Raw genomic sequence first — 25107 nt, forward strand, 5'->3', positions numbered from 1 at the left:
AGGTTTGATCAAGTAAATTGAAAAAATAAGAAACACGCTCAACAGAAAGAAGTAAGAAATTATTTGTAATATATTAAAAATTTAATCTAAATATTAATTAAAATAAATATAGTTTGTAGTGCAAATCTGTTTAAATAATACAAAAATAAATTTAAACAATAACTATAACTTGTAAGCGAATATTATAATATCAATTGGTCGCCATTTTGATTTCTATGCACACCATTTTATCACGTTCATAAAAACTGATTTACAACATACTTATTAATAAAAGGAATAAGTCTAGTGAGAAAATTGTCTAGACACTTGTGATGAAATTGACATTCAGATTAAATTCGTGACAATCTTTCGATTTATGTTAAAATATTTATTTAAAGTGCTAAAGTGCATAGTCACAGACTGTCAATAAAATCTAACATTATCAATCAACATAATTTATACTCGATTTCGAACAATCATTCTTTATAATAAAAAAGAAAAATAACTGTCAAACATAATTTAACTGGTTATTACAAAACAAAAAAAAAAAAACAAAAAATGGAACATAATTTCAACTGGTTTTCAAAAAAAAACTCATGTACACCCTACACTACATACGGTTTTCAAAAAAAAAAAACTCATGTACACCCTACACTACATACAAGTGGAATACGGTAACTATCCTAGTGTTAAAGCAATATGAGCTAGTGAGAAGGCGGGAGAGTTCACTTCCGGATGTTCTTGTACTGACGCATCCTCCACTTCCGGTGCATGTACTTCACAATGTAGAGCGGGAGACAGGACACCAGTGTGATGACGGTCACCTTCCACCAGAAGTCCCAGTGGCGGATGAAGTCACCGTCTGTAAGGATATGGCAGTAGTAACTCAGGCCCCGGAACCAGCACAATAGAAAATCTATTGTGTCTGGGACCGATCGGGCCGCTTGGGGCTCAATGGGTTAATAAATTTTTTTGGAAATTGATTATTTTTTTTTAGAATTTTATGGGCCGATTTTTCAATCCCCAGATAAACAGAACAACTAGATATACTTTATTCTTCAGTTAAGAAAATATTCAACTTTTCAGCTCGGTAAACTATCAACCCCATAGATGCCACTTACCCAAGATACATAGAGGTATAGTAAAGATTAACAGGGAGGTGAAAGATATGAGCAGATCTGTTGAGCTACCTTCAGGCAAGTATCCTTGCAGGTTACTGCGTCCAGGGTCTGTTCCTTGTCAGATCTGTTCCTTAAGGATACTTCCTGCAGCATCAGTAATGTTAACATTCCACTTACCGAAATACGTAGTAAATATCAACAGCGTGGCTGTATACATCAGCAGACTGGCCAATTCAGCCACAACCATGAGTCTATGCCACGTGGTCACAGTGAGAGCCACCATGATCAGCTCTGTGAGGATCAGCGCTGTGTAGCTGATCTCCACTATGTGGATCAGCTGATCTTCGAATAGGACTAACGCACCATACATTATTACACCACCTGGGGTGAGAAACATGAATTTGGTATTTGTCAAAATGTCTTTGGGTATCATTAACTTTGGTGATCACGTACATATAGAAAATATTAATTCAAAAAGAAGCTTTATTCTCTGTATCTCTCTTTACTAAATCTATAATATAAAAATGAATCCCAAAATGTGTTGGTAAGCGCATAATTTTAGAACAAATCGATTTCTTTAATTCTTTTTTTATTATATTCCTTGAAGTACGAGGATGGTTCTTATGTAGAGAAAACGTGAATATGTACCACGGGCGAAGCCGGGGCGGACCGCTAGTAAGAAATAAATATAGTACAACTTTTAATACTATGTAATTCCTTTTAAATACTGAAAAAGTGAACATAAATATACTACAATTTAATCGTACGCAACATTAATATGGAACAAAATCGCGGTCACTACCTTTTTCCGAACAAAGAGAATTATCTCACCTTGGTATATTGATATGCCAATCCAAATGTAGAAAGTCTTATAGGACAGTTGTCTCCCTTGCGTCAATTGTTTATAGAGTTGCGGATATCTTAAAGCCGTTGAGCTTGATATGTCCTTGTCGAGTACCTTTGAAAGTAAATTGAATTATTGTCTACACTTATATTGCAGGAATGTACGAATTACTTATTTGTGTTAGTAATTTGATGAATATGTAGGTAATAATTACAAAAATTGAAGTCTGTTCAGAGAGCTTGTTAACATCTACACTAATATAAGGAGGAAAACTTTGTTTGTTTGTTTGATTGTAATGAATAGGCTCATAAACTACTGGACCGATTTTAAAAATTCTTTCACCATTCGAAAGCTACATTATCCACGAGTAATATAGGCTATATATTATCACGCTAAGACCAACAGATGCGAAGCCACGCGGGTGAAACCGCGCGGCACAGCTAGTTGTAAAAAAAAACTGTAATCAAGTTATAAAATCATATGTGTTCAGTTGTGATGCATTGCACACAATAATAATCACAAATCTCTTTAAAATAGTATGTTTGTAGACAATTATTATATGACGGAATTTGCTTAAAATGACTATAATATATACTTACTAAAGAAAACACTGGGAGCATTGTGAAAAGTGTTCCATATCCGACCATTAGAAACCCGGGGTAAAGCGATACCGATGAGAAATAGAACACGACAGAAAAGACGGCCTGTAAAAAATACATAAATACATTTTAAGTCCTTCAAGCCGGATCAATTTAATTTAAACAGTCATTATTCACTATTTACTCGAATTAAGCTTTTACATAAAAAATCACAGTACTCTTATATTAAAAATTGTACCTAAACATTTAATGAAATTTTCCTTTAGCAGAAATATCGCTCAACTACGCAGATCTTTTAAATTCTACCATCAATATGACAGCTAAAACAAACGATTCATGCAGTTACATACACATAACACAATAAAATATTAAAAAAATCAATAATACACATTTATTGAATAAACACAATCTCACCTGCATAGTAGATACGATCAGACCCCTGTGCACTATAAAGAGGCACAAAGCCGCGGACCGCATGACAGACCTCCTTCCATGGACCAATAGCAGACGAGCGAGGTTGGAAAAGCTGCGGATGCTCACATCTCCCGCTAGGGATGCTGCCCGACCTTCCGCGCCTTCTATGCCTACGCCTACACATAACATAGAGATACATAAACGGTTAAAAAAAATAAAACCCATGTATCAAAACATATTAATTTTAAAAGAATAGAAAAGAAAACTAGATGGATGAGACGGCAGTCAAACACACGCTAATCGCGTTACCATTTAAGGTTCTTACTTTTTTTTTGTAAAAGAGTACGTGTTGGATGGACTATTATATGGACTGGACTATTGGACTATTATGGACTATTATAATGCGTGATAGTGTGTGCGTATGTGAGTGTGTATGCGTGTTTCATATTTCTATTTATAGCATTTATCATTATTCGTATAATGCGTGCGTGTGTGCGCGTGTATTTGCGTGCGTTCTTGCTTGCGTGTGTGTGGACGTGCGTGCTCGTGTGTGCGTACGTTTGTGTATGGCATTATGTGGACGTGCCTGCTTGCGTGTGCGTTGTGTATTTGCATGTGTGCGTGTGCGTGTGTACGTGCACACTCACCCATGTCCGCCTCCTGTATCATGGCCACGTCGTTGCCGCCGTCCCCCACTGCTGCGACCCGCAGACTGCGCGCGCGCAGCAGCCGCACCACCTGCGCCTTCTGCGTGGGCGAGCAGCGCGCCACCACCACGCCGGCGCAGCCGCGCAGCACCTCCACGAACTCCTCCTCGTATGCGCGCAGGCACACCTGCGGATTTAAGTATAGTTAGTTAGCACGTGGGTGGACAACAGTAAGCTTGATATTAAAGTTACACAAAAATTAATAAAAAAAGACGTGTTGCACTCGGGGACTGCCGCGGTAAAGCTATTGCACGCTGTGCCTTCAAGCCACACCTCCGCCTGTGAAGTGGGGATCGTGAGGTTTTTTCATTACGGAATTTCTGGATTCGGTCCCCGCGCTCAAGGTCCGCGATAGAAGCTATGCAATAGATTAAAAAAAATATGCTCGGCTTAAATAATGGAGAACGTGTGTGTGACAACAAAATAATGCACAAAAATATATTAATTCGATAAAATTAAAATTCACCAAACTACCGTAAATTTGAGACACATGTTTTTTCAAATTCACCAAACTACCGTAAATTTAAGACACATAAAACTGAAAGGATAGAATAAATTCGATTGCTCAGGCGGGTCACGAGTGGCTGAGTTGGTTAGGCATCCGCCCCGGAATGGCGCGAAGGATGCGGGTTCAAGTCCCGCCTCGTGATCGATTTTTTTCTATTCTTTATAAATTTATATTTATAAAGCATTTGAATGCCTTAAAAACCAAAAAATATAAATTCACATGTTTTTTTTTATTATGGATAAGGTTGAAATTCGACGACTGGATCGCTATTTGTTATTGACGCATATTAATTTCCAGATTAAAGCGTGCAACGTGAACGATTGTCGGAAATTCACTGCGGAGCGGGCCGCCGGTGGCCCAGCTAAGAATAGGTATTTTATAGCAGGCACACATCGAATGATAGAGAATTAATTTTACCACACAATCTCACCTTCAAAGTCTCCCCCTCCACAATCAAATCCGTATCAGTAGCTTGTCTCAATGCAGTTAGCAATTGATGTGCATCTCGTCGTGACACACACTCAGGCGCAGCAAACCAACGCGATCCGCCGCCCAGGTGGAGGGAGCGGGCTATACATAGTGCTGTTTCTAGCTTGTCGCCGGTTAACATCCAGATCTGGGGAAAGTAATAAATTTTATGACAATGTAAAAATGTATAGTAGCTTGCTTGCGAAACAAAAGATTTTAGAATTGGAAATGAGAAATTTCATTTTCAAAATTCAGAATCAGATTTCAATTCCCGTAGTGTTAGACTAGCCTTAATCGCTACATAGCAGTTGCGATGCGATTTCGTTCAGTCGGGCTTGACTTTTTCGCTTTTTATATTTGTGCGATGCGAGAAGACATTAGATTAAATTCCTAATTTATTTTCACAAAGGACTCACCTTGATCCCTGCAGTTCTCAACATAGCCAGTGTCCTGGGCACGTCGTCCGCAAGCCTGTCCTCTACACCCGTTAGACCCAATAGTTCCAACCCGCGGTGTAACCGAGACATGGCGGTCGCTGTTCGCTCGCTTCGGTTCGTCACGCTTAGACGCGCTTCTTTGTATTCGCTCTGGAATGTAATAAAATAAATAAATTAGGAAATAATCATAAAGACATCAATCATTAAGCCAATCAATCAATAAGCATTAAAGGCATTTAACTTACAACCAAAATTATTTTTGACTTGTCGAAGGCTTTTGATTATGTAGCTAATCATTTATTAATAAAATATTGAACACAAATACAAACTATAACTTACGTAAAAAGTAGTATCTTATAAGTAGATGCGTAATTATTACATATAACGTCAATGATGTAAAAAAATTACAGCATTACTTTCCTAATTACAAAGTAATTGTATCTACGCCTGCGGTGTGCCCCAAGGGAGTGTTTTAGGTCCATCTTTTTCCATTTTGTATATTGAATTTACAATCAAAATTGTTACTTTTGCTGGTAAATATATCACTAGCAATATTTGTTTATCGACGAAATTATTAAATGTCTTAGTAATATTAATTTAAATGTTAAACTCACCTCAAACTCCAGATACTCGTTCTTGCTCAAGCTCTTCTTGGCTACCACGAGTGTTCGCAGCCCGTCAGCTGCAAGCCGGCTGCATTCAGCTGAAAGCCAGTTGGAGTGCAGCAGTTTGGATAGTGCCACGTCAGCACCTTTCACGTAGTATGTTATGTCACCGGAGATTTCTTCCTGGTGGATTTTAGGGACGATGTTAGTTATTAGAACATGTAGAAAGATTGACTGTACTTATTGTGAAGAATTAATATGTACTTATACGTAAATTTCATATTGTTTCTTCATAATGCGCTGAAACCTTTTATGACTATTTATTTTATATTATTACTAGCTTTCCGCCCGCGGCTTCTTCTGCTTTGTCTAAAGCCTAATAAATTATATACTAACACCTAAATCTTGAATCACTATATCTATTAAAAAAAAGGTTTTATACTATGTAGTGATGTCTAATGTGTATTTTCAATTTTATAATGATTTGACAAATAAAAAAGTAACAAACTAAAATTATCTCTATTCTCATTCTAGATCATCTCCCATAGATATAAACTTAACCATATAACTAACCAAAGACAATTTATCAATTTACCTGAACAATAATACCCATCATCTTGCTCTCACTGGTGAACGGGAAGATCTGCAGAATGTTGAACGACATGATCTCGTTCGCGGCGCGGAGTTTCAGCGATATGTTGTGCAGATCGCGACGGTACAGGGATACACCCATCTGGAATTAAATGTTAATATAAAACCATTTTTTTTTTGAGGAAGTCGAATAACGTCATTGAGAGAAATCGTAAACAAAGAAAAATATATTTTTTCTTGCCTTGTTTGACAGATTTTTTGTACCTGATTTACAAAAAAAATCTATTTCATTAAATATATTTTCTTTGTTCTGAAAGTGAACTCTCAAGAGAAATGAAGTCTATTCCATTAAACTGCCGCCTATTTTGATTAGAAGTAGGCGTTTTACCTAACGATTTCAGAAAAAACTAGTTTACCATGAAACCGGTTTTAGAAATTAAACTAAAAATTAATACTTATGAGAAGTATTCAAAACTTCAGTAAAAAAAAAAACATATGCATAAACTCAAACATTTATTTATTCAATTAGACTTCTAATAAAATCTTATTGAATCGTAATAACACTTTTTAACATTTACCACCGAATCGGAAAGCAGTGTCTATGGAGAAGATCATAATTTTACCATATCAGTCCATTTTACAAGCGCCACTTCATCAGGACTTGCTGCTTGGTAGTCGCACAACTGCTGTTGAGGCACCGCACCACCGCAACTTTCCGACATCACTGAACTGCCCACGTCTGCGAAAAGATACTTTATTGCTAAAAAATATTTCAATTTTTTTTTAACCAACTTCAAAAAAAGTGATCTACTTGTCTTGCTTGATTGCTTGCCTGATCACAAACGTTAAAAAACAGCCGAATGTGTCGTACTCGAGTTTAACGCTTGGTAACACATTTGGCGATAATTTTTGAAGTGAAACTTTTTAGGCGCGTTGAGACTAAAATTTCAAGGTCGCGTCATGGCATATGTCTCGTTTTATGGAGTAGGTCGTCGATTTTGGTATCCTTGAATTTTGACAAAGAAGTTTCACTTCTGTCACGTATGCTCGGAACACACGCTCTCTTTTTGTAAGTATATCTATACTAATATTATGAAGCTGAAGAGTTTGTTTCTTTGTTTGTTTGAACGCGCTAATCTCGGGAACTACTGGTCCGATTTGAAAAATTCTTTCGGAGTTAGATAGCTCATTATCACGCTAAAACCAACAGGACCGGAGCCACGGGGGTGCAACCTTGCGGAGCAGCTAGTATTAAATACACATGGTATATTCATATCTCATACTAAATGTATGGGAGGGTATTATGTTAATTTTTTAGATATTTCTCGTTTTATTTTTAAAAAAATATTATGGCCATTTTACTCATGAGGTTAAGCACTTTCGATATCAGTTTAAAGTTTTTTGATATCTGCAATAGTTACGGGATAATCGCCTGTGCACACTTAACGATTACACCCTGTATATTATATACTAGTGGTACGCCCCGGCTTCGTCCGTGGTACATATTTCGCAATAAAAGGTAGCCTTTGTCCTTTCTCGGGTATCAAAATATCTCCATACCAAATTTCATGCAAATTGGTTCAGTTACGCCTTTAGGCGTGATTGAGTAACAGACAGACAGAGTTACTTTCGCATTTATAATATTAGTATGGATTGGCAGGGAACGCACCAGACTGGTCGTCCCGCTCGTCCAGCTCGTAGGCGGGCGTCACGTTGTGGCAGAGCGCGAGCGCGAGCACGCTGTGCCACACCTGCCGCGGGGTTGGAGTTACCGACCCGCCCTCCACCCACCTGCCCGCCACCGACGGGCTCTCCTTCGTTATGTGCTGTGTTAGCAGCGCTTCCACCTGCGGACACCGCTCTTTTGTAGCACTAAACATGTGTGTGTCACGGTTAAAGACCGAAAACGCTTATTGAAATAATCGGTCAAGTAAAAATAAGCTAAAAAAACACCTGTAAAAATAATTGGTCACACATTTATGACCGTGTCATCCGTTGCTTAACCCTGATTTTTTGAAGTGAAACTTCTTTATCGGGATTGGAAAAAAATTTAGTGTAACATTTTTTCGTTACGCGTGACATGTTTCCGTTACGCGCCATCTTTTTCTTATCCCTACCACGCGTGATTCTGTATTTCTGTGAAGTTGCATATAGTAAATTAAAAATAAAGAAAAATAAGGTCATAAAGAAGTTTCACTTCTTACGTGTGTACGTATACGCACACATTTTTTATTATTTGTTGTTATAAAGTCAACAGAATCATCTTAGATAATTAAAACTATCTATCTATCACACCTGCCTATAGCCTGGAGACAGACCGACGGACCGGCAGACAGACAGCGAAATCTCAGTAATAAGGTCCTTTTATTCCCTTTAGGTACGGAACCATAAAAAAAACTAACTTATCTATCAAACTAACCTCATGAAAGTTTTCTCTGTCAAAAAGGGCGTTACCCAAATGCAACTTCTGGAAGACCATCTCATTCTTAGTCAATGTCCCCGTTTTGTCGGCGAGCAAGTACTGAATCCTGCCCAGTTCCTCCGGTATCGTGGTCGATCGCATCACTGTGCCTTCAATCTTCTTGTCGCGTTGTATCGTCCAGGAGTAGAACACTTTACCCATTTCCAGGTTCACTCGCAAGCTGTAATGGATTTTGCACTTTATATATGAGGGATGAAAGGTGATTTTTGCTTGCAAAGTACGTGATTATAATTAATGACATCAAATATTTTACTTAAAATCAAACTTATTAGACAATAGTACCACATAGTTTATATTATTGTTTCAACAGTTAAAAATGAGAAGTTATTTTAACTATCCTGAATCATCATAATCAAACGTCTAGAATATTTCAAGAATCATCATCAGTAAATTCAAAACATTGAAATGTGATACAAATTGTTCAAAACCACAAAATATCATTACAAATTGTTAAAAAATCTATTTCAGAAAGTGTTTAATTTTTTTTTCTAATTTCAGAACAAAACTTACCTAATAGGAATAATATACGAGAACAGCAGCACAAATCGGACCAGGAACCCAAACCAGGGTCCGTCGAAACCCTTCAGCGCAATCAGCAGGAACGATGTACCGAGAGTTGCCCCAAAGAGCACTTTAGTGAAATCATTCACTCTTAACTCTAGTTGACCGACTTTAGACCGCGGTGCTGCGTTATTCATTACGCTACGAGTTTCCGTTCCTGAACGAATGAAATAATGTTTTTCTATAAAAATCTTAATAATAATTTTATTAGACGGAATATAATAAATATCTATGGATTGAAGGTGAATAGGAAATAAGTTCTACTAGTTTAAAATATAAGAATTGATGATACTTTTTTATCTACCGTCCAATGTCCATTTGTCTTAGGTATCCATTTTAATTTGATCTATTTCTGACAAGTAGGTTTGCTTTTTCATTAAAAATAATTATTTAATTCAGAAAGGTTTATGTATAAGATATGTTAATTTTTACTTTACGATACGAAATCATATACAAAAATTTTGTGTAAGAATTGGTGAATCTATTTCTTGTTCTTCTTTTAATGTTTTGATGGCTTATGTTGTACATAAAAATAAATTACCTGTATAAATAACGAGGCCGGTAGCCTGTCCCGAGGCGACCACACAGCCGCTCCACAACGTGTTTTCAATGTCTAAAGAATCTATTTCCTCTTCATCCAATCTAGTACAAGTACCGATGAACGAATGTATATCCTTCTCGGGTTTTTCAATGAATATTTTAGCGTTTATGTCTAGTAAATGCGCGTCGGTGGGTAGTTTTTGCGTTGATGGTAGTGGTATCCTGTAAAACATAATTCAAAACTCGAGAACGGCTGAACCGATTTATTTCTTTTTTTAAAATATTCCTTGAAGTATGAGGATGGTTCTTAATTCTTAAGGAGTGAAAACGTAAACATGTACATATCATACATTTTTAAATGTCTGGTCCAAAAATAAAGTTATGTCATATTTTTATGTAGGTATATTATGTATATTAAATGAGATTAAACATAAAACGTGCAAGCATTCATATTAAATATGAGATGTTATGTTTAAGTGCACATCAAAAAATCTCAATATAATCACGTAGTTTTCTGCTGCAGGCGAACTACGTAATTTTAAATTATACACGTTATATTTATTTAATACAGATATGACATTTGCACTATATTCAAAGAGAAAAACTAATTTTAAAGTTTATTGGATGAAAATACACATATTTTCATTAAAAATACTATGAATACAGTTAATTATTGCAAAAGTAATCTAATACTCGTACTCTAAAGCATGTAACATGATACTCTGTAACTTGTAAGCCCTAGACCAGAAGTTTCCATTTCCTGTTTAACTGATTAGTGATTACTATGTATAATTTAATTAATCGGAACCTCGATACTAAAATGTATTTAGTGCTTCAAAAATATGTTTTATCTTATTTTAAAAATCCCCTTCTGCATGATGTGTCCTAATTTATATTTAGAGATTGATTAAGCGTAAAACTGGGTTTTCACATCTATGTCATTGTAAAGACACAATTTTAGTTTTGTTTCAAAGACTTAACAGAAGTCTCCTCTAATAAATTTTTATATTACCTATATTAAAAAAAATACTATACTATGAATCAAAATACCTCAATTTCCAATCAATCTCTCCGTCCAACTGATCTGTCCGTATGAAAACCGTCCCCATCGTCTCATTAGTCCTCAAGAGTATCATATCAGCGGGGACCCTTTGTCCCTTGTGCAACATCACAATATCGCCTACACGTAGCGCGGACGCAGATACTTGTTCCGTGACGAAGGGACGGTACCCTTCGCTGGGTGTGTCTAGCACTATGCGCTCGTAGCGCTGGCGGTTCACTTCTTTGTCACGTCTGTAAATGGTTGATGGTATAGTAAATTTCATTAAACTGTAGCTGGTTAGTCAATCTCACCGTTCTAAGCTTGAATATAAATTTTAAATGAATTATTTGTTTTAATACCCAATAATGTGTGAGTAGTGTTATTATATGAACAATGTGTAAAATTGTATATTTGCACATAATATTACCTATATGTCATCAAAAGCATTTTAAAAAACCAGCAAATGTTTATGAATGGGGATTTCTCATAAACAATTGTGAAATACAACCATTGTTACTGATAACAAATATTTATATTGTGATAATATTATAGCATAAACAATATTTTATCTCTAGTTGTACACATTAAACTGAAAATAATTAGTTTTAAAGGTATGCAGTAGCTTTGCACCCGGCTAGTTCGCATTAACTACAATTTTCGTAACTTTACGTTGAAAATAAGCATGATATTGAAAAATTTGATTAACTCATTTTATACTCAGGCCATGGTAGTTAACTGAACAATGATAACAAGCATCAAACCTATATCGTCTATAATCGTCAATCGCCTCTCTGAACACAGTAACTGCAAGCACAAAACACAGCGGCCCCCAGTAGGTGTACAGGTAGCCAATTCGGATGCTTGGTATGAACTGACTGAGGGCCATAACCAGGAAATACAGGTTCAAGAAAAACCTGAACTGTTCAAATAGAACGATAGGCAGGAATGTAAGGATGTTGTATTTCTGAAACAAGTGATAAAAAAAAATGTCATTTTCCTCTTATATGTATATGTATGTATAAGCTTAGTTGAATGAAATTGTTGTTGTTGCATACAAGTTTTGATCAACATCAAAATGCATACAGAAACATGCAACAACTATTTTCAGTTTTTACAGTGTATCATTGTTTTAATATATTTGTGTTTATAAAAGTCAGTTCATATCTAAAATTGCATTTTTAATTATGAGGAAAAAATTTGTTCTGAGGATAGGATAACATTGTGGCATATTATGCTAATATAATTTCTTAACCAAAGGGTTACTTTCACATTCTCCCAAGTTAGAAGTTTATCCAGTTTAATTTGTGCAATTATTTTAAGATTCCTCTTTATCATAATCTATACTAATATTATAAAGCTGAAGAGTTTGTTTGTTTGTTTGTTTGATCATCACGCTACGACCAACAGGGGTGGAGCCACGGGGGTGAAACCGCGCGAAGCAGCTAGTACTTAATAATTATCACCAAACAAATTATTATCAGAATTTAATATTAATTTAAACAACCAAACATGAGGTAATCTTGAAACAATAAAAAATAAATTACCGTGTAATTACCCTACATGTAAACATACATAATTCATAGTATACAGTATAATTAAATACTTCATTGCTTATCACATTCTCTTATCAGGTATTTTGACTGTCCCACATTTATTGTATTTCTATAATAAATAGGTCAAAGAACTTATTCACAGTAGTTCAATGACTTTCATAATAATAAAAAAATAAAAATAAATATTTAGCACAAATATTATTTAACACAAATCAAAATGCTATCAGTGTTCTATTAGCAATGAAATCTACGAAGGCATCCATTAGCATAAATTAATAACAGAATTCGTGTTTCTCAGTATCATTGACTCTAATTGGATTAATAACGGAAAGATTTATCTTACCTGATTGCATACATAATTCGGAGGATACTCTTCTTCAGGTAATTCCCCCAAATGAATAACTCGAGCGCAAAGTTCCTTTCGACGAAACCATCCAAAGTTTAATCTAAAAATTTACAACACAGATTTTATAAACAAAGGAAGCGTTGATTAGAATAACATAACAACATTGACTACCTTGACCATATGGATTTCTTTTTAGGTCGCGTTAAAAGTGGCGTAGTTTCCATTTTTAATTTTGCACTCAATAAAGAATTTACAACATTTTATATAATACTATTATTCGAATACATAAATGAACACAAGTGCACGTCGCTTCACATAAACGTCTAATAAGACCTATTGGACCTAGGTATTTAGAAGTAAGCTCACGACGTCGAAGACCATTAGCAAATCACAACAATCGCTTATGATGACAGATGAGAACTGTGATCTGTCACTAGAGATTATACGTCAAAAATTATGACAGCATTTGTAGATGTTTCTAGTGTTTTATTCATAATTCGCTTAAATATTGTACAAAGTTTTTTTTTATTTTATTCATGATATTTTTGTACTCATCGATATAACATAATAATATAGTACATAGTATTATCTAGCTCATGAGTCATGAATGCAATAAATAGCAATTTAATTGTTTCCAAGCAGTTTGATTTAAACAGGTATTAAAACTGAATGATTCAAATTATTGTTATTTATAATTATTCGTTTCTATGTGCAACATTTTAAGATGAAAAAAAGAACCTGTGTGCCGAGCACACATGTAAGAAGAACTTCTTTGGTAAAATTCAAAGATTCCAAAATCATCGCCTTACTCCGTGACGCGACGCGACGGTATTGTCATGACGTAACTTTGAAATTTTATTTTCAACGCGCTTAAAGATTGTAAGAGCGTTTTCACATTATCCGATCCGATATCGGATATCGGACGCCGATAGCCGATATCTGATATCGGATACAATTTGCCCTTTCACATTGTCCGATAAAATCGTTCCGATATCATCATGAATGTTGCCAGATTTTTTTAGAGAAAACTAAACTAAATTGCTAGTTGATAAAAAAGGTATAATTAAAAAAAAAATCAAATGATCGATCATAGTTGTACATACATTAAAAATAACTAAAAACAACTTCAAAAAAAGAAAAGTAAAATGTAAAAAAGATTTGATATCATTAATTACTGCATATTATTTAGATGTGCTATTTACTAAATAGTTTTGATATCGGTCATTTGTATAGTATTTTATATTATATTACGTTAACACATTATAAATTAAATAAATTTATATCAATACCTACTACAACCTAGTATTAGTTAATAGTTTTAGTAATACATATTAGTAAATACCTTTCAAAATCTATTAAATGTATTTTTAGCAAGACGTACCTAGTCATTAATTAGTCATTTTTTCACTATATACATTTATAAAAGTTCATGTAGTACCTATGATAAATTTATTAAGTGATACAATCTTTGTTCACATTTTCTTATTACACTGAAGACATCCTAAAATAATATAGAAAGGGTTTTAGGTTAAAGCAAAGAATTTTTTTTAAGATTTAGCGCCCTATAAGACTGAGAATACACAAATTAGTGCTTTTTTGCTGTTGGTATACTGCCTTTTCGAAAATTGAGTTGGCAACACTGAACATTATCGTCCGATAGCCGCTGGCATATCGGTGTCGGCTCCGATATCCGATATCGGACCGGACAATGTGAAAGACAGATACATATTTCATACATTTTACTTCCCTCCGATATCGGATATCGGCTATCGGCGTCCGATATCCGATATCGGATCGGATAATGTGAAAACGCTCTTAAGGTCAAACGTTTAAAATAAAATTATTAGTACCTCTAAGCTGGGGAACATCTTCCTCTGTTGGCAATAAAAACATATCTGTCAGGGAAGTTTATCAGATGACGTTACTTTCAGTATAGTCAGTTTAAAACTTTAAGAATGTGAAAAATAACAATTTAGGATAATGACTATTTAATACTTATTAATATTTCATTGACACATTCATTGAAGATTAATTAAAATATTAACAAAACTTTTTTTAATATTCTGACAAATGTGTGAAAATGATTTGAGATCGTAAGTGCCAAGTGGCAACATTTTATAGTAAATAAATATGGCGTAGAGACGAAAGTCGCAAACGATGGGTTTGGGTGTGTGAAGCTGAATTGTTAGTGTCCTGCAAAACAATTATTTTTAATACGAAATTTTATTTTATTTTCAATTGTTGATGAATAAGTTTAACAGTTTATGTGACAGTGTTGTGTAGTTTCGTAATAATAGTGGACAGCATCACATGACAAACTAGATCAATGACTCGAGTTGTGAAGTTGACAAGCCTGGAACTCGGGATCGAGAGTTGGAACTCCGTATCGTTATCGGCCGTCTCGTTTATCTACGAATGTTAGAAAGTAAGATAAGATGTGTTTATATGAAATTATTATGTTTATTCCTATGGTTGCGGGGGTAATTGAAATGGGAATTCGTAATTTATGAATAAGAGTTGGTGTTGCAGTGTATTTTGCGTAATTAAATTTGCAAAGCGTGTTTATTAGATTGTAATGCGGCGCTCCGGAGGTTGTATGGTGTCGTCTCTGTCAGGCTGGGCCGGGCACACCTCCGTTTGACCTATTTTCTGGTTATTGCATTGGAAGTTGGAACTACTATTTATGTCTCCGGACTCCGGGTGCGATGTAGGCCGTCACTTGCATCCCTCCTGCACGAACGTAATTTAATGATCAATGTATTTCGGACAACAACACTGCATTTATGCAATAGCTGTGCTTTAAAGTTTTAGAACAATCCTAAATTAATTTTATGTGATGTTTTAGAAACAAGGGTCATCATGTTATTTCAAAGATAACATCTGATAGTCCTAATGGAGCAAAAAATATCAGTCTAGTAAGTGTTTAAAAAATATATTTAGTACAAACCTTTATTAAAGTGCATTGATATATTTTTTTAAACCTGCATTACCTACCTTATTTTTTTAATAATAATATATTGATAATTCAATAAAATGTAGAGGTCAATGCCCTTTTGCAAGTAGATGTGGTGTCATTTGAAAAAGTAAAGGATTATCTTGAAGCCTGCAATGTTTGTTAATCTCATTTGAATTCTATGTTTTTACTGCAGGTCTTTGAACCTACATTTCATGTTAAAAGCAATGCAAATTCGTTTTAAATGACCTTTTTGGTTTAAATAACATTTTTAGTACTTTTAGTCAAGGTTTTTCATTGAACATATAACTTCAAAGTTCTTTTCTTTATAAGTATCCATTTATTACGAATTTCTTAGTATCAATTATATTTAATGATATATAATTAAAGGTTATTAGTAGTGGCAATGGAAAGACAATCTAGAAATTAAAATTGATTGTTTATTGAACTGAATTCAAATATAATTATTATTACAAAGTTTAATTTCAAATTCCGATAAATTATATAATTTCAAAGATTGAATTGGGAAGGTATTGTAATATTATATTATAATAACAGGCTCATTTTTATTATGTTAAAATATAGTCAAAATGTATAAAATTTTACTTATCACAAAGTAAATATGATTTCTTAAATAAAAGTGAACAATATAAAAGCCAATGTCTACTAATAACCCTGAGTATTATGTAATTTACGACTTGATTATAAGTTCTTCAATAATTCATGAATTATGCACCTTGCACACTAGTGGTCCGGGAGCCAGAAGCAGATTTTATGACCAAGTTCCTCTCAAGCGGTAATTAGTAAAATGCATCAAAGTATAGTATTATGAAGCCTCGTGAACGTCAGCTGGAGCTCGGTTGGGGGGGTGAGCGGTTGTAGCCTCCCACGCACGTAAGAAAAAAAAGTATATTCATTCATTTCCTCTCAGCTAAAAATTTGTCAAATTGTAGCTAACCCAATATCTCAACGAAAAATAATAATCAGCTGGTTACAGCATGGTGTATTATACGTCAGCTGGTGTCTCGAATATAATGAGACATTAACAAAATCATCGAGGTACGTGGAATTCCATCAACATAAGTCCCCGTAAAAGATAAGTAATAACTTTATTAATTATATATTAACTATTGTTTTTTTAATAATTATAGTTAACTAATGTTTTTAGTGGGTTATTTCATATTTGTTACACTTTTAGGTAATTATGTGAATTTGATGATATGATAGTTATTTTTAAATGCAGTTTATAATATTTGTAAAAACATGTTTACCGATGTGGCTGAATGTACATAGTACCCCGATCATGCGCACAACTAACCACCTCCAAGTACATTATTACTGTCTATATTATGCTAGCGTGTGTTGCTTGAATTTTTAAAAATAACGATAATAATCAAAGATACGTCATTTCATCTCAGATGAAAATTTGTGAGCTGATTGTTAATATACTGATGCGATAAATAAAAAAATCAGCTAGCAATAATACGAGGAAAACCTAGTCAGTTGATGCATATAAATTGGCAATAGATGCTTCTGTCTAACTTCTATGTAATAACTTTCAAAGTATCAGCTGACGGTTTTTCCACCAAGATACAGCCAGCTGACCTATATATATATCCACAGTTACATATAAGCTATCATCAGGTAAATTTTTGTTTGAGAGGAAATCACGGAAAATAATTTTATTTTTTTCATGTTCGAGACACCAGCTGACGTATAAATACACCATGCTGTAACCAGCTGATTATTTTTTTTCGTTGAGATATTGGGTTAGCTACAATTTGACAAATTTTTAGCTGAGAGGAAATGAATGAATGTATTTTTTTTTCCTACGTGCGTGGGAGGCTACAACCGCTCACCCCCCCAACCGAGCGCCAGCTGACGTTCACGAGGCTTTATAATACTATACTCTGATGTGTCTGACGAATTATCTCTTGAGAGGAAATAATTAACCAAATTTGCACCTGGCTCCCTAACCATAGGTCTATGCAATGCACTATTGAATGCATTTTTATTTAGTTACTGCACTTTATTATTTATCAGATATTTTTATGATTGATTTTAAATTATTAATATTTTATTCATTATGTTGACTAAATATTTATTAGAAAGGAATCTTGAATTTTTATTTATTTAATTTATTATCTGTAAAAGACCTTATAACACAAAAAATCATGGAATACTACTTACATAGTAGTATGAAATATAGATAAAACTTAATTCAGTAATGAATTACAATAAAAAAATAAAATGAATTTAGTTCCATACAAATAACATTGCATTTCAAATGCACTTCAAATGTTTTTGATGTACATTGAACCTCAATAACTTCTATTATGTTTTGGGAAATTCACATTTATTGCTTTTTATTAATAAAATACTACTATTACTATTCATTTGCTTTAATTTTTATTTTAGCAATCATTTAGAATAACATTCATCAACTCTTTGAAAATTTTTCCTATGGGACAAATCCGTAGGTCAAGGGTATTTTATATTTGGATTTGTTTTTTTTTTTAATTTGAGTGAAGTGTGTGCACAAACAATATTATGTTAATTGAAATAATAAATTATTACACTTTTATTCAGTTGTTAACAATACAATTCTGTACTAGTCTTTAAAATTTTTAATTTTTCACACACACCAGTGATATCAGTTAAACATATTGTGTTTTACTAAAAACGCACACATTTAGTAATTTTGAAAATTATTGTCTGTAAGAGAAATGGTAATCTAAAGTAGTCCATAATACCTAGTAAGTGTCATGAAAAAGATGTGTGACACTCAGGGACTGCTGCGGTAAAGTTATTGCATGCTATGCCTTCAAGCCACACCTCCGAGCCCGTCGGAGTGGGGCGCGTGAGGTTTTTTCGTTACGGAATTTCTCGATTCTGTCCCCGCGCTCAAGGCCCGCGATAGAAGCTATACAATAGCTTAAAACTTAAAAGTATAAAAAGTTATAATTAAAGTATAATTCTAAAGATATTTTACTTTGTTCCAGGTAAATGTGTACAGTGAGTGTTTAGTGTAGTGTAGAAACAATGGCATCAAACTTAGTTTCTGTGTGTGAATGTGACGAGAAGACAATATGATGGAATCGGAGCTACCGCCGGGCAGCTGTAACTCTACAGGACACTTGTCTACTATTGGATGGAATATACCAGGTTATTATTTTAAATTTATAGAATAATTGTCTAAGATCCCACCGCAGCATTAGTGCATTCACAGTTTTTTTAATAAAACCAAACTATTATGTATATTTATAATTAGGAGAATATATTGTGGCCAAATTTTGACTGGCAACCCAGTCCATATATATTCTCCTAATAAAATTTTGGTTTTAGCAAAAAAACTATGAAAACAACTATGAACAATCCTGTGGTGGGATCTTTTACTATAAGATGCTTCCCATTGATTAATCTTTCAAAAATATACTCAGAAGGGAGATATTTTTTAACCGACTTCAAAAAAAAGGAGGAGGTTATCAATTCGGCTGGTATATATTTTTTTTTTTTTATGTATGTACACCGATTACTCCGAGGTTTCTGAACCGATTTACGTGATTCTTTTTTTGTTCGATGCGGGATGGTGTCGAATTGGTCCCATAAAAAATTTATTCGGATAGGCCCAGTAGTTTTTATTTTATGAGCATTTTTGTCTGTAGGTATTTGTAAATTTTGCAAGTGCAAGTTTGAAGTCGGTTGTTTTTAACGCAGTTATCACTTGTTATGTATTTATTTATCTAGAGAGCACACAGGAACAATTACAAAAATAATAATTTAACATGATCGTAACACGTTTTGTTTTTAAATCTAAATTGCATCCTCAACGTCTGACTGTCTGTGTACATAATATTAAATACATAAAAACTGTTTACTCTTATTGCTACCACATACTAAATTTTTTTGATACAATATGAATTTGATTTATTTACCTTTAAAGCAGTAGTGTTTAATTTTTCCCTGAAATTATTATGGTAGTTAGCTATTAGTATATAGTTATTTAGTTATCTCTGATTATGATCAATCAATTCATTGTTATTTTGTATGTTATACAGTTACATTGTTGTTTTAGTCGGTAAGAATCCGACATAACCCACGGCTCCTTCCCCGGGGGCCGTGGAAGATTTCCCCACTTAAAAAAAATAGTCCAATGTTGTTTTTATTCAATCCCTGAAACTAAATAAATTCCTACGAATAGTTTATTATATGGGACAGATGAATTTTACGTTTCATTGACCAATATTGTACCGGCATTGAATACGATAATCTCATGTAAAGAGAATTGGCGCAAATTCATTTTTTTTGTGTTTAAATAATATAGGTACCTACCTACAATACGAACATTAATTATCACTGACATTCGCACGGTTCGTCCGTGTTGAATCGTAAAAATTAAAATAGAGGTCGTTGGGTTTGTTTGTATAAAGAGTTCCGTGTATATTGTATCAAAAGCAATAAAAAATATAAGTACATAGATACGTACATATTAATTTTTAATATACTCTGAATACCTAGGTACAGGTATTCAGAGTATAAAAAAAAGTTAAAAGTACGTCAATGCATAAAAAGATTATTATCATAGTTAACTTTGCTTAGGCGGTTGTTCCAAAAGCTTTTAAACTCAAGAATCAAGATTAATTAAGGACCATTTTCAGTGTGAATCTTGTAAATTTCGGTCGAGGGTTAAAAATTAATTCAAACTGGTAAAGCAATACATAGGTACTAAATAAATCTTTAATGGGAACAGTAAAATCTAATAAGTAGTTGTGTATATTTTTTAGTGTTGTGTGCATTTCATAAAAAAAAAAAAAAATAATTAATATGAAATCTCAAATGATATTATAGTACGGGAGCTAGCAACGTTTAAAAAAAAGTCATTTTAGTATAGTTGGGTTTTTGATATACTGTTTCTCTTGCTATTTCGGTTAGAGTCCGGGCTGTCTGGCTGGCCGCAGTGGTTGCGTTTATTAGTGCGCATCTTATCTGCACAGGAAAATATCCTTAATTTAAAGTCATTTTTTAACGCGTAATTTTTAATCGTTTGCCTTTAGATAGATCCATCAGATATAATTTTTTTATTGCAAGACGTTTTTTTCGTTGTAAAATAGGTGCCATACGCAATTTTTATTTCAAAATAACTAAAATGTCATCGAAATAAGTGAAATTACATCAACATGATTCCGCTTAAAAGGTAAGTAATAACTTTATTATTTATATTATATTATCCTTTTTTAATACTTATATTGAATAATTAGTAAACTAATATTTTTAATAGATGGTTTCATATTTATTACACTTTTGGGTATAAATATGAATTTGATGATATTTGTATTTTCTAGTGTTTGATTTTACGCGAGTATTATACATTTTGAAATTAAAGACTTGAGAAAATAATACAATGAATAAATCGCGTTTAAAATCCGTTAAAAAGTCTTTAATTTCTTGATGATATTTGGCTTTTATCAAGTTTACATTAACGTCCTATTTGAGGTTCGTTGGGAAAAAGGAGGCGATATGGTAGATTGTTGCAAAAAAACGGTAAATAGTAAAATGAATATTATATATAGTATAAGTAACACAGTGATTACTTATCCTTCACTGGGACTCATGTTGATGGAATCTCACTTATTTCGATGATATTTTAATTATTTTGAAATAAAAATTGCGTCTGGCACCTATTTAACAACGAACAAAACGTCTTGCAATAAAAAATGTATGTCTAATGGATCTATCTAAAGGCAAACGATTAAAAATTACGCGTTAAAAAATGACTTTAAATTAAGGATATTTTCCTGTGCAGATAAGATGCGCACTAATAAACGCAACCACTGCGGCCAGCCAGACAGCCCGGACTCTAACCGAAATAGCAAGAGGAACAGCATATCAAAGAACCAACTATACTAAAATGCTCACTTGTCAACGTTGCTACCTCCTAGAATATTAGATTCCATGTCAATCGAAAACAATTTTAGAAAATATAGAAACAATATAGGTAGTTGCAGTGTTTATGAAACACGTGGGATTATAAAAATCATAAATACCTAGTACTACCTACCTATTTCAATGAAATATAATATTCAAGCACTTTCGTATCAACACATTTAATCTTCCGAAGTATTCATCAGTTTGAAAACTTCGCTTTTTCATTAAATATAACGCGCGATTTCTTAAGCGTAGGGATGAAAACTCGCCTAAGGTTCCCGTCTCTGCAGTATAAAATAACAGAATAACAATCGGGACATCCAAAAGAAATTTTTCCGTGAAACACATGCGGACATTGTCACCGCTTTGTAGCATTTGCTATTTTCCATGTCCACTTGAAAGTTTAAAATAGACTGCAACAGGGTAAATTAATCCGTTTTCCCCGTGAAAATCCCGTGCAGTGCGAGCGATTTAACGCAAGTTTTCAGGTAGGTATTTGAGATATCGTTATTCGCATCCCACGCTCGCTCCCGTAAGGCATTTATATTGTTTTTGGATGTACGCAGTGTGAATCTGTTAGTTGGTTTCTTTACGGGATAGTTGGGCATTGATGTATAGGTCAATGTGTTATTTATTGCCATAAATATTCAATTAAAAATCCCAAGGAAAGCATTGTATTTCAAATCCTTTTTAACGATGCCACTTGTTATGTTTTGTATGCTAGCGTTTATGCGGGGCTAATCAGTTAAGTAATGGTCAAAGTACAAAACTAAAAAATGTATCTCATACATTTCTATCTTTATCACTATATTAACTCGGCATTAATGAGCTTGGATTTTCTAAATAAATCGCTAAAAATGACTCATTTCCTATCGCTTTTATTTCCATAAGAAAACTGGCTTATCTAATACACACACAGAAAGTTTTGATTCGGCAATTTTTGTATCGAGATTGGAAGTTTAGGTATAGAAGCGTAACTATTATGTGGCCTAGATCTTTATTGTACGTCAATTTGCACATTATATTTAGAGTCCCTGTAGTGGGGAAAAATATAGGCTGATGATGACTATGACAATGATTTACTGACATGCTTATGCAAGGTTCACCTATGTTTGTATGTTACCGACTCTTTTAGAGTCGATTTTGAACCACTATAAACGGACAGATTTAATTCAAACTTTGTGCACTAAAATTTTTAGGGATCAGTTTCTCATTAAAGCGTGTTTTAAAGTACCGTATATTAAAGTATTATAATGTTTATTTTTTACTTCTTGTCGAAGTTTGAGTATACATATTTCTGCATATTATTATTATCAATAACAATGTCACGCAGGTCGCATGCACCACTCGGCGAGCACGCCGGCGGGGGTGGACGGCGGCGGGTCGCGCACGCCGCCGGCCACGCCCAAGAAGGGCGGCAAGATGCTCGCCGTGCGCGTGCAGATGCTGGACGACTCGATATCCATGTTCCAGATACAGGTGGGTAGCTTATATGGTGTGGCAGTAAGGGTACTTTTCCACCAGAGATGTGCTTTGCTATGTTGCTGTGGATGTGTTTGATATCCACCAATCACGGTCATTGATGCATATAGATTAGCACTGGTGCAAACGGATTCAACTATGTTACGTTCTCTGTATGGAAAGATGCGTCCAATGGATGTGTGTTGGTGGAAAAGTACTCTAAAGGGCGAGATGGCAAGGGATCTGTGTAGATGTCGTGGTCATATCGTAGATTTGATCATTTCATGATATGAGTGGCCATTTCACGAAATGGTCGCATATCGTGAAATGGCCAATTTAGTTTGGCCACATCATGATGTGGTTTGGGCAGATCAATGATAAGAAATCGTTTCACGATATGGCCAATTAACGCACGGTTTTTTCATGAAATGACCAAAATTATTTGATCATATCGTAAAATAGTTACATTAATCGTTGGTAGAGGCGCTGCAAGCTCTGTGTTTATGTGATAAGATGGCGGCCGCTGGCGAAAATTAAATTATTCGAAGTTAAAAACTTCATAATTCATTCAATATTAAACAATAACAATATTATGAAGAAAGTCATAGCAAAGAATTTACGACGAAGAGGTACGAGTACTATGGAAAATGTGGATATCTTATATGTATTTAAGAAAAAATGCGACTTAAATAAAATAATTTAAGAACTACTGCTATATTATTATAATTGTTTGTTTTTTAAAAAGCGATCCGCTTCTGGCACTCGCCGGCCGCTGCCGCGGCACGCTCGCTTTGCTCGCTCGGCTCGTGCGTTGTTTATCAAAGTGTAACCTAACCTAACCTAATTGTTTTCTATTGCAAAAACGATTCGCTTCTGGCATTCGCCGGCCGCTGCCGCAGCACTAACTTAAATGACATTAAACAAGTTTTTAGAATATAGTTATTCTGAAATTTTTTAATATTTTATGGACTCTTTATATTTTATACGATCTGGCCAAATGTGGATGACCAAATCGTGAAACGTTGACGATTTAACGATCTGATCAAACTATGTTGGTCATTTCACGATATGCGACCATTTCGTGAAATGGCCACTCATATCATGAAATGATCAAATCTACGATATGACCACGACATAGATATGACGCTACTTAGAGCATTCAATGATAGCTGTAGAACTCTGTACATTGAAGAGAATAATCAGGTACAACAAGGCGCATTAAATATACCTCTAGTTTAAAAGCTTTTTGTTGAATATGCAATGCGAAATTATTACATGAAAACATTAATAAAGGTCTGGTTACTAGACTATAGTGTTGTTTTAATTTTAAACAAATTATGATAAATTACTGATTGATATTAGACCTTTAGAGAATATCATGAGTGAAATATAATTCTTACCTTTTAAAACCATGTCGGGAAAAAGCCATCCATCCACTTAACTAACAGAAAATTTCATTCATCCATCAATATTTGGTTTCGTCATGTTTATGACTTACTAAAGGAACACAATTTATTCCCCAGATTTCTACGCGATAAAAGTGAAGTTCGGTTCGTCCGGTTCCCAACTTTTATAGTATTCTTTATTGTTATATACTCGAATATACAGGGTGTAATCGTTAAGTGTGCACAGACGATTATTTCGTCACTATTACAGATATAAAAAAAAACTTTAAACTGATATTGAAAGTATATTACCTAATAAGTAAAATGACAATAATAACTTTTTAGAAATAAATCGGGAAATATCCAAAACAGTTAAATTAAACACTCCCATATCTGCAATAGTTACAGAATAACTGCCTGTGCACACTTAACGATTACACCCTGTATAAACACAAGAACAATGTTAAAATGCGAGTCGAGTTCAGGCTCTGCGATGTATTCTTAGATATTATGCCAAGACATATACCATTGTATAACGGTTTAGTTTCTTATTCTGTATGGAATAGATTTATTCTAACATTAAATT

General features: G+C 34.1%; 2 protein-coding genes across 8 annotated transcripts in view; one reads left to right on the forward strand and one right to left on the reverse strand.

Annotated features, from left to right (window-relative positions):
* Positions 1-580: 580 nt before the first annotated feature.
* Positions 581-13207, reverse strand: LOC123699977 (probable phospholipid-transporting ATPase IIB). The gene is made up of 19 exons (XM_045647040.1): positions 12969-13207; positions 12795-12897; positions 11660-11862; positions 10907-11149; positions 9858-10078; positions 9266-9473; positions 8693-8915; positions 7943-8120; positions 6897-7012; positions 6278-6415; positions 5692-5865; positions 5057-5227; positions 4603-4788; positions 3605-3791; positions 2958-3133; positions 2544-2648; positions 1932-2058; positions 1278-1481; positions 581-841 (listed from the first exon to the last, which is right to left on the reverse strand). Exons 1-19 carry the CDS (start codon positions 13019-13021, stop codon positions 705-707), a joined length of 3153 nt encoding a protein of 1050 aa, XP_045502996.1. The 5' UTR covers positions 13022-13207; the 3' UTR covers positions 581-704.
* Positions 13208-14938: 1731 nt separating this feature from the next.
* The window catches only part of LOC123705744 (FERM, ARHGEF and pleckstrin domain-containing protein 2), a 69270-nt gene continuing 59101 nt past the window's right edge, over positions 14939-25107 (forward strand). For 6 of the 7 annotated variants that reach the window (XM_045654738.1, XM_045654740.1, XM_045654741.1 and 3 more), the window contains exons 1-3: positions 14939-15222; positions 18753-18915; positions 23009-23154. In XM_045654738.1, the coding sequence (XP_045510694.1) occupies positions 18840-18915; positions 23009-23154 (222 nt within the window). In that variant the 5' untranslated portion in view covers positions 14939-15222; positions 18753-18839. Of the gene's footprint in view, positions 15223-15259; positions 15713-18752; positions 18916-23008; positions 23155-25107 lie in introns of those variants that run through there. The other variant, XM_045654739.1, reaches the window with a different exon arrangement.

Source organism: Colias croceus, chromosome 2 (assembly GCF_905220415.1).
Source record: "Colias croceus chromosome 2, ilColCroc2.1".
Classification (NCBI taxonomy): Eukaryota; Metazoa; Arthropoda; class Insecta; order Lepidoptera; family Pieridae; genus Colias; species Colias croceus.

Excerpts from the sequence above, each read along its gene's own strand:
- LOC123699977 (XM_045647040.1), bottom strand. The coding sequence starts at position 13,021 with ATGGAAACTACGCCACTTTTAACGCGACCTAAAAAGAAATCCATATGG. Across the intron at positions 7,013-7,942 it reads CGAGCGGGACGACCAGTCTG|ACGTGGGCAGTTCAGTGATG; the intron begins GTGCGTTCCCTG and ends ATCTTTTCGCAG. Across the intron at positions 1,482-1,931 it reads TGGCATATCAATATACCAAG|GTGGTGTAATAATGTATGGT; the intron begins GTGAGATAATTC and ends TTCTCACCCCAG.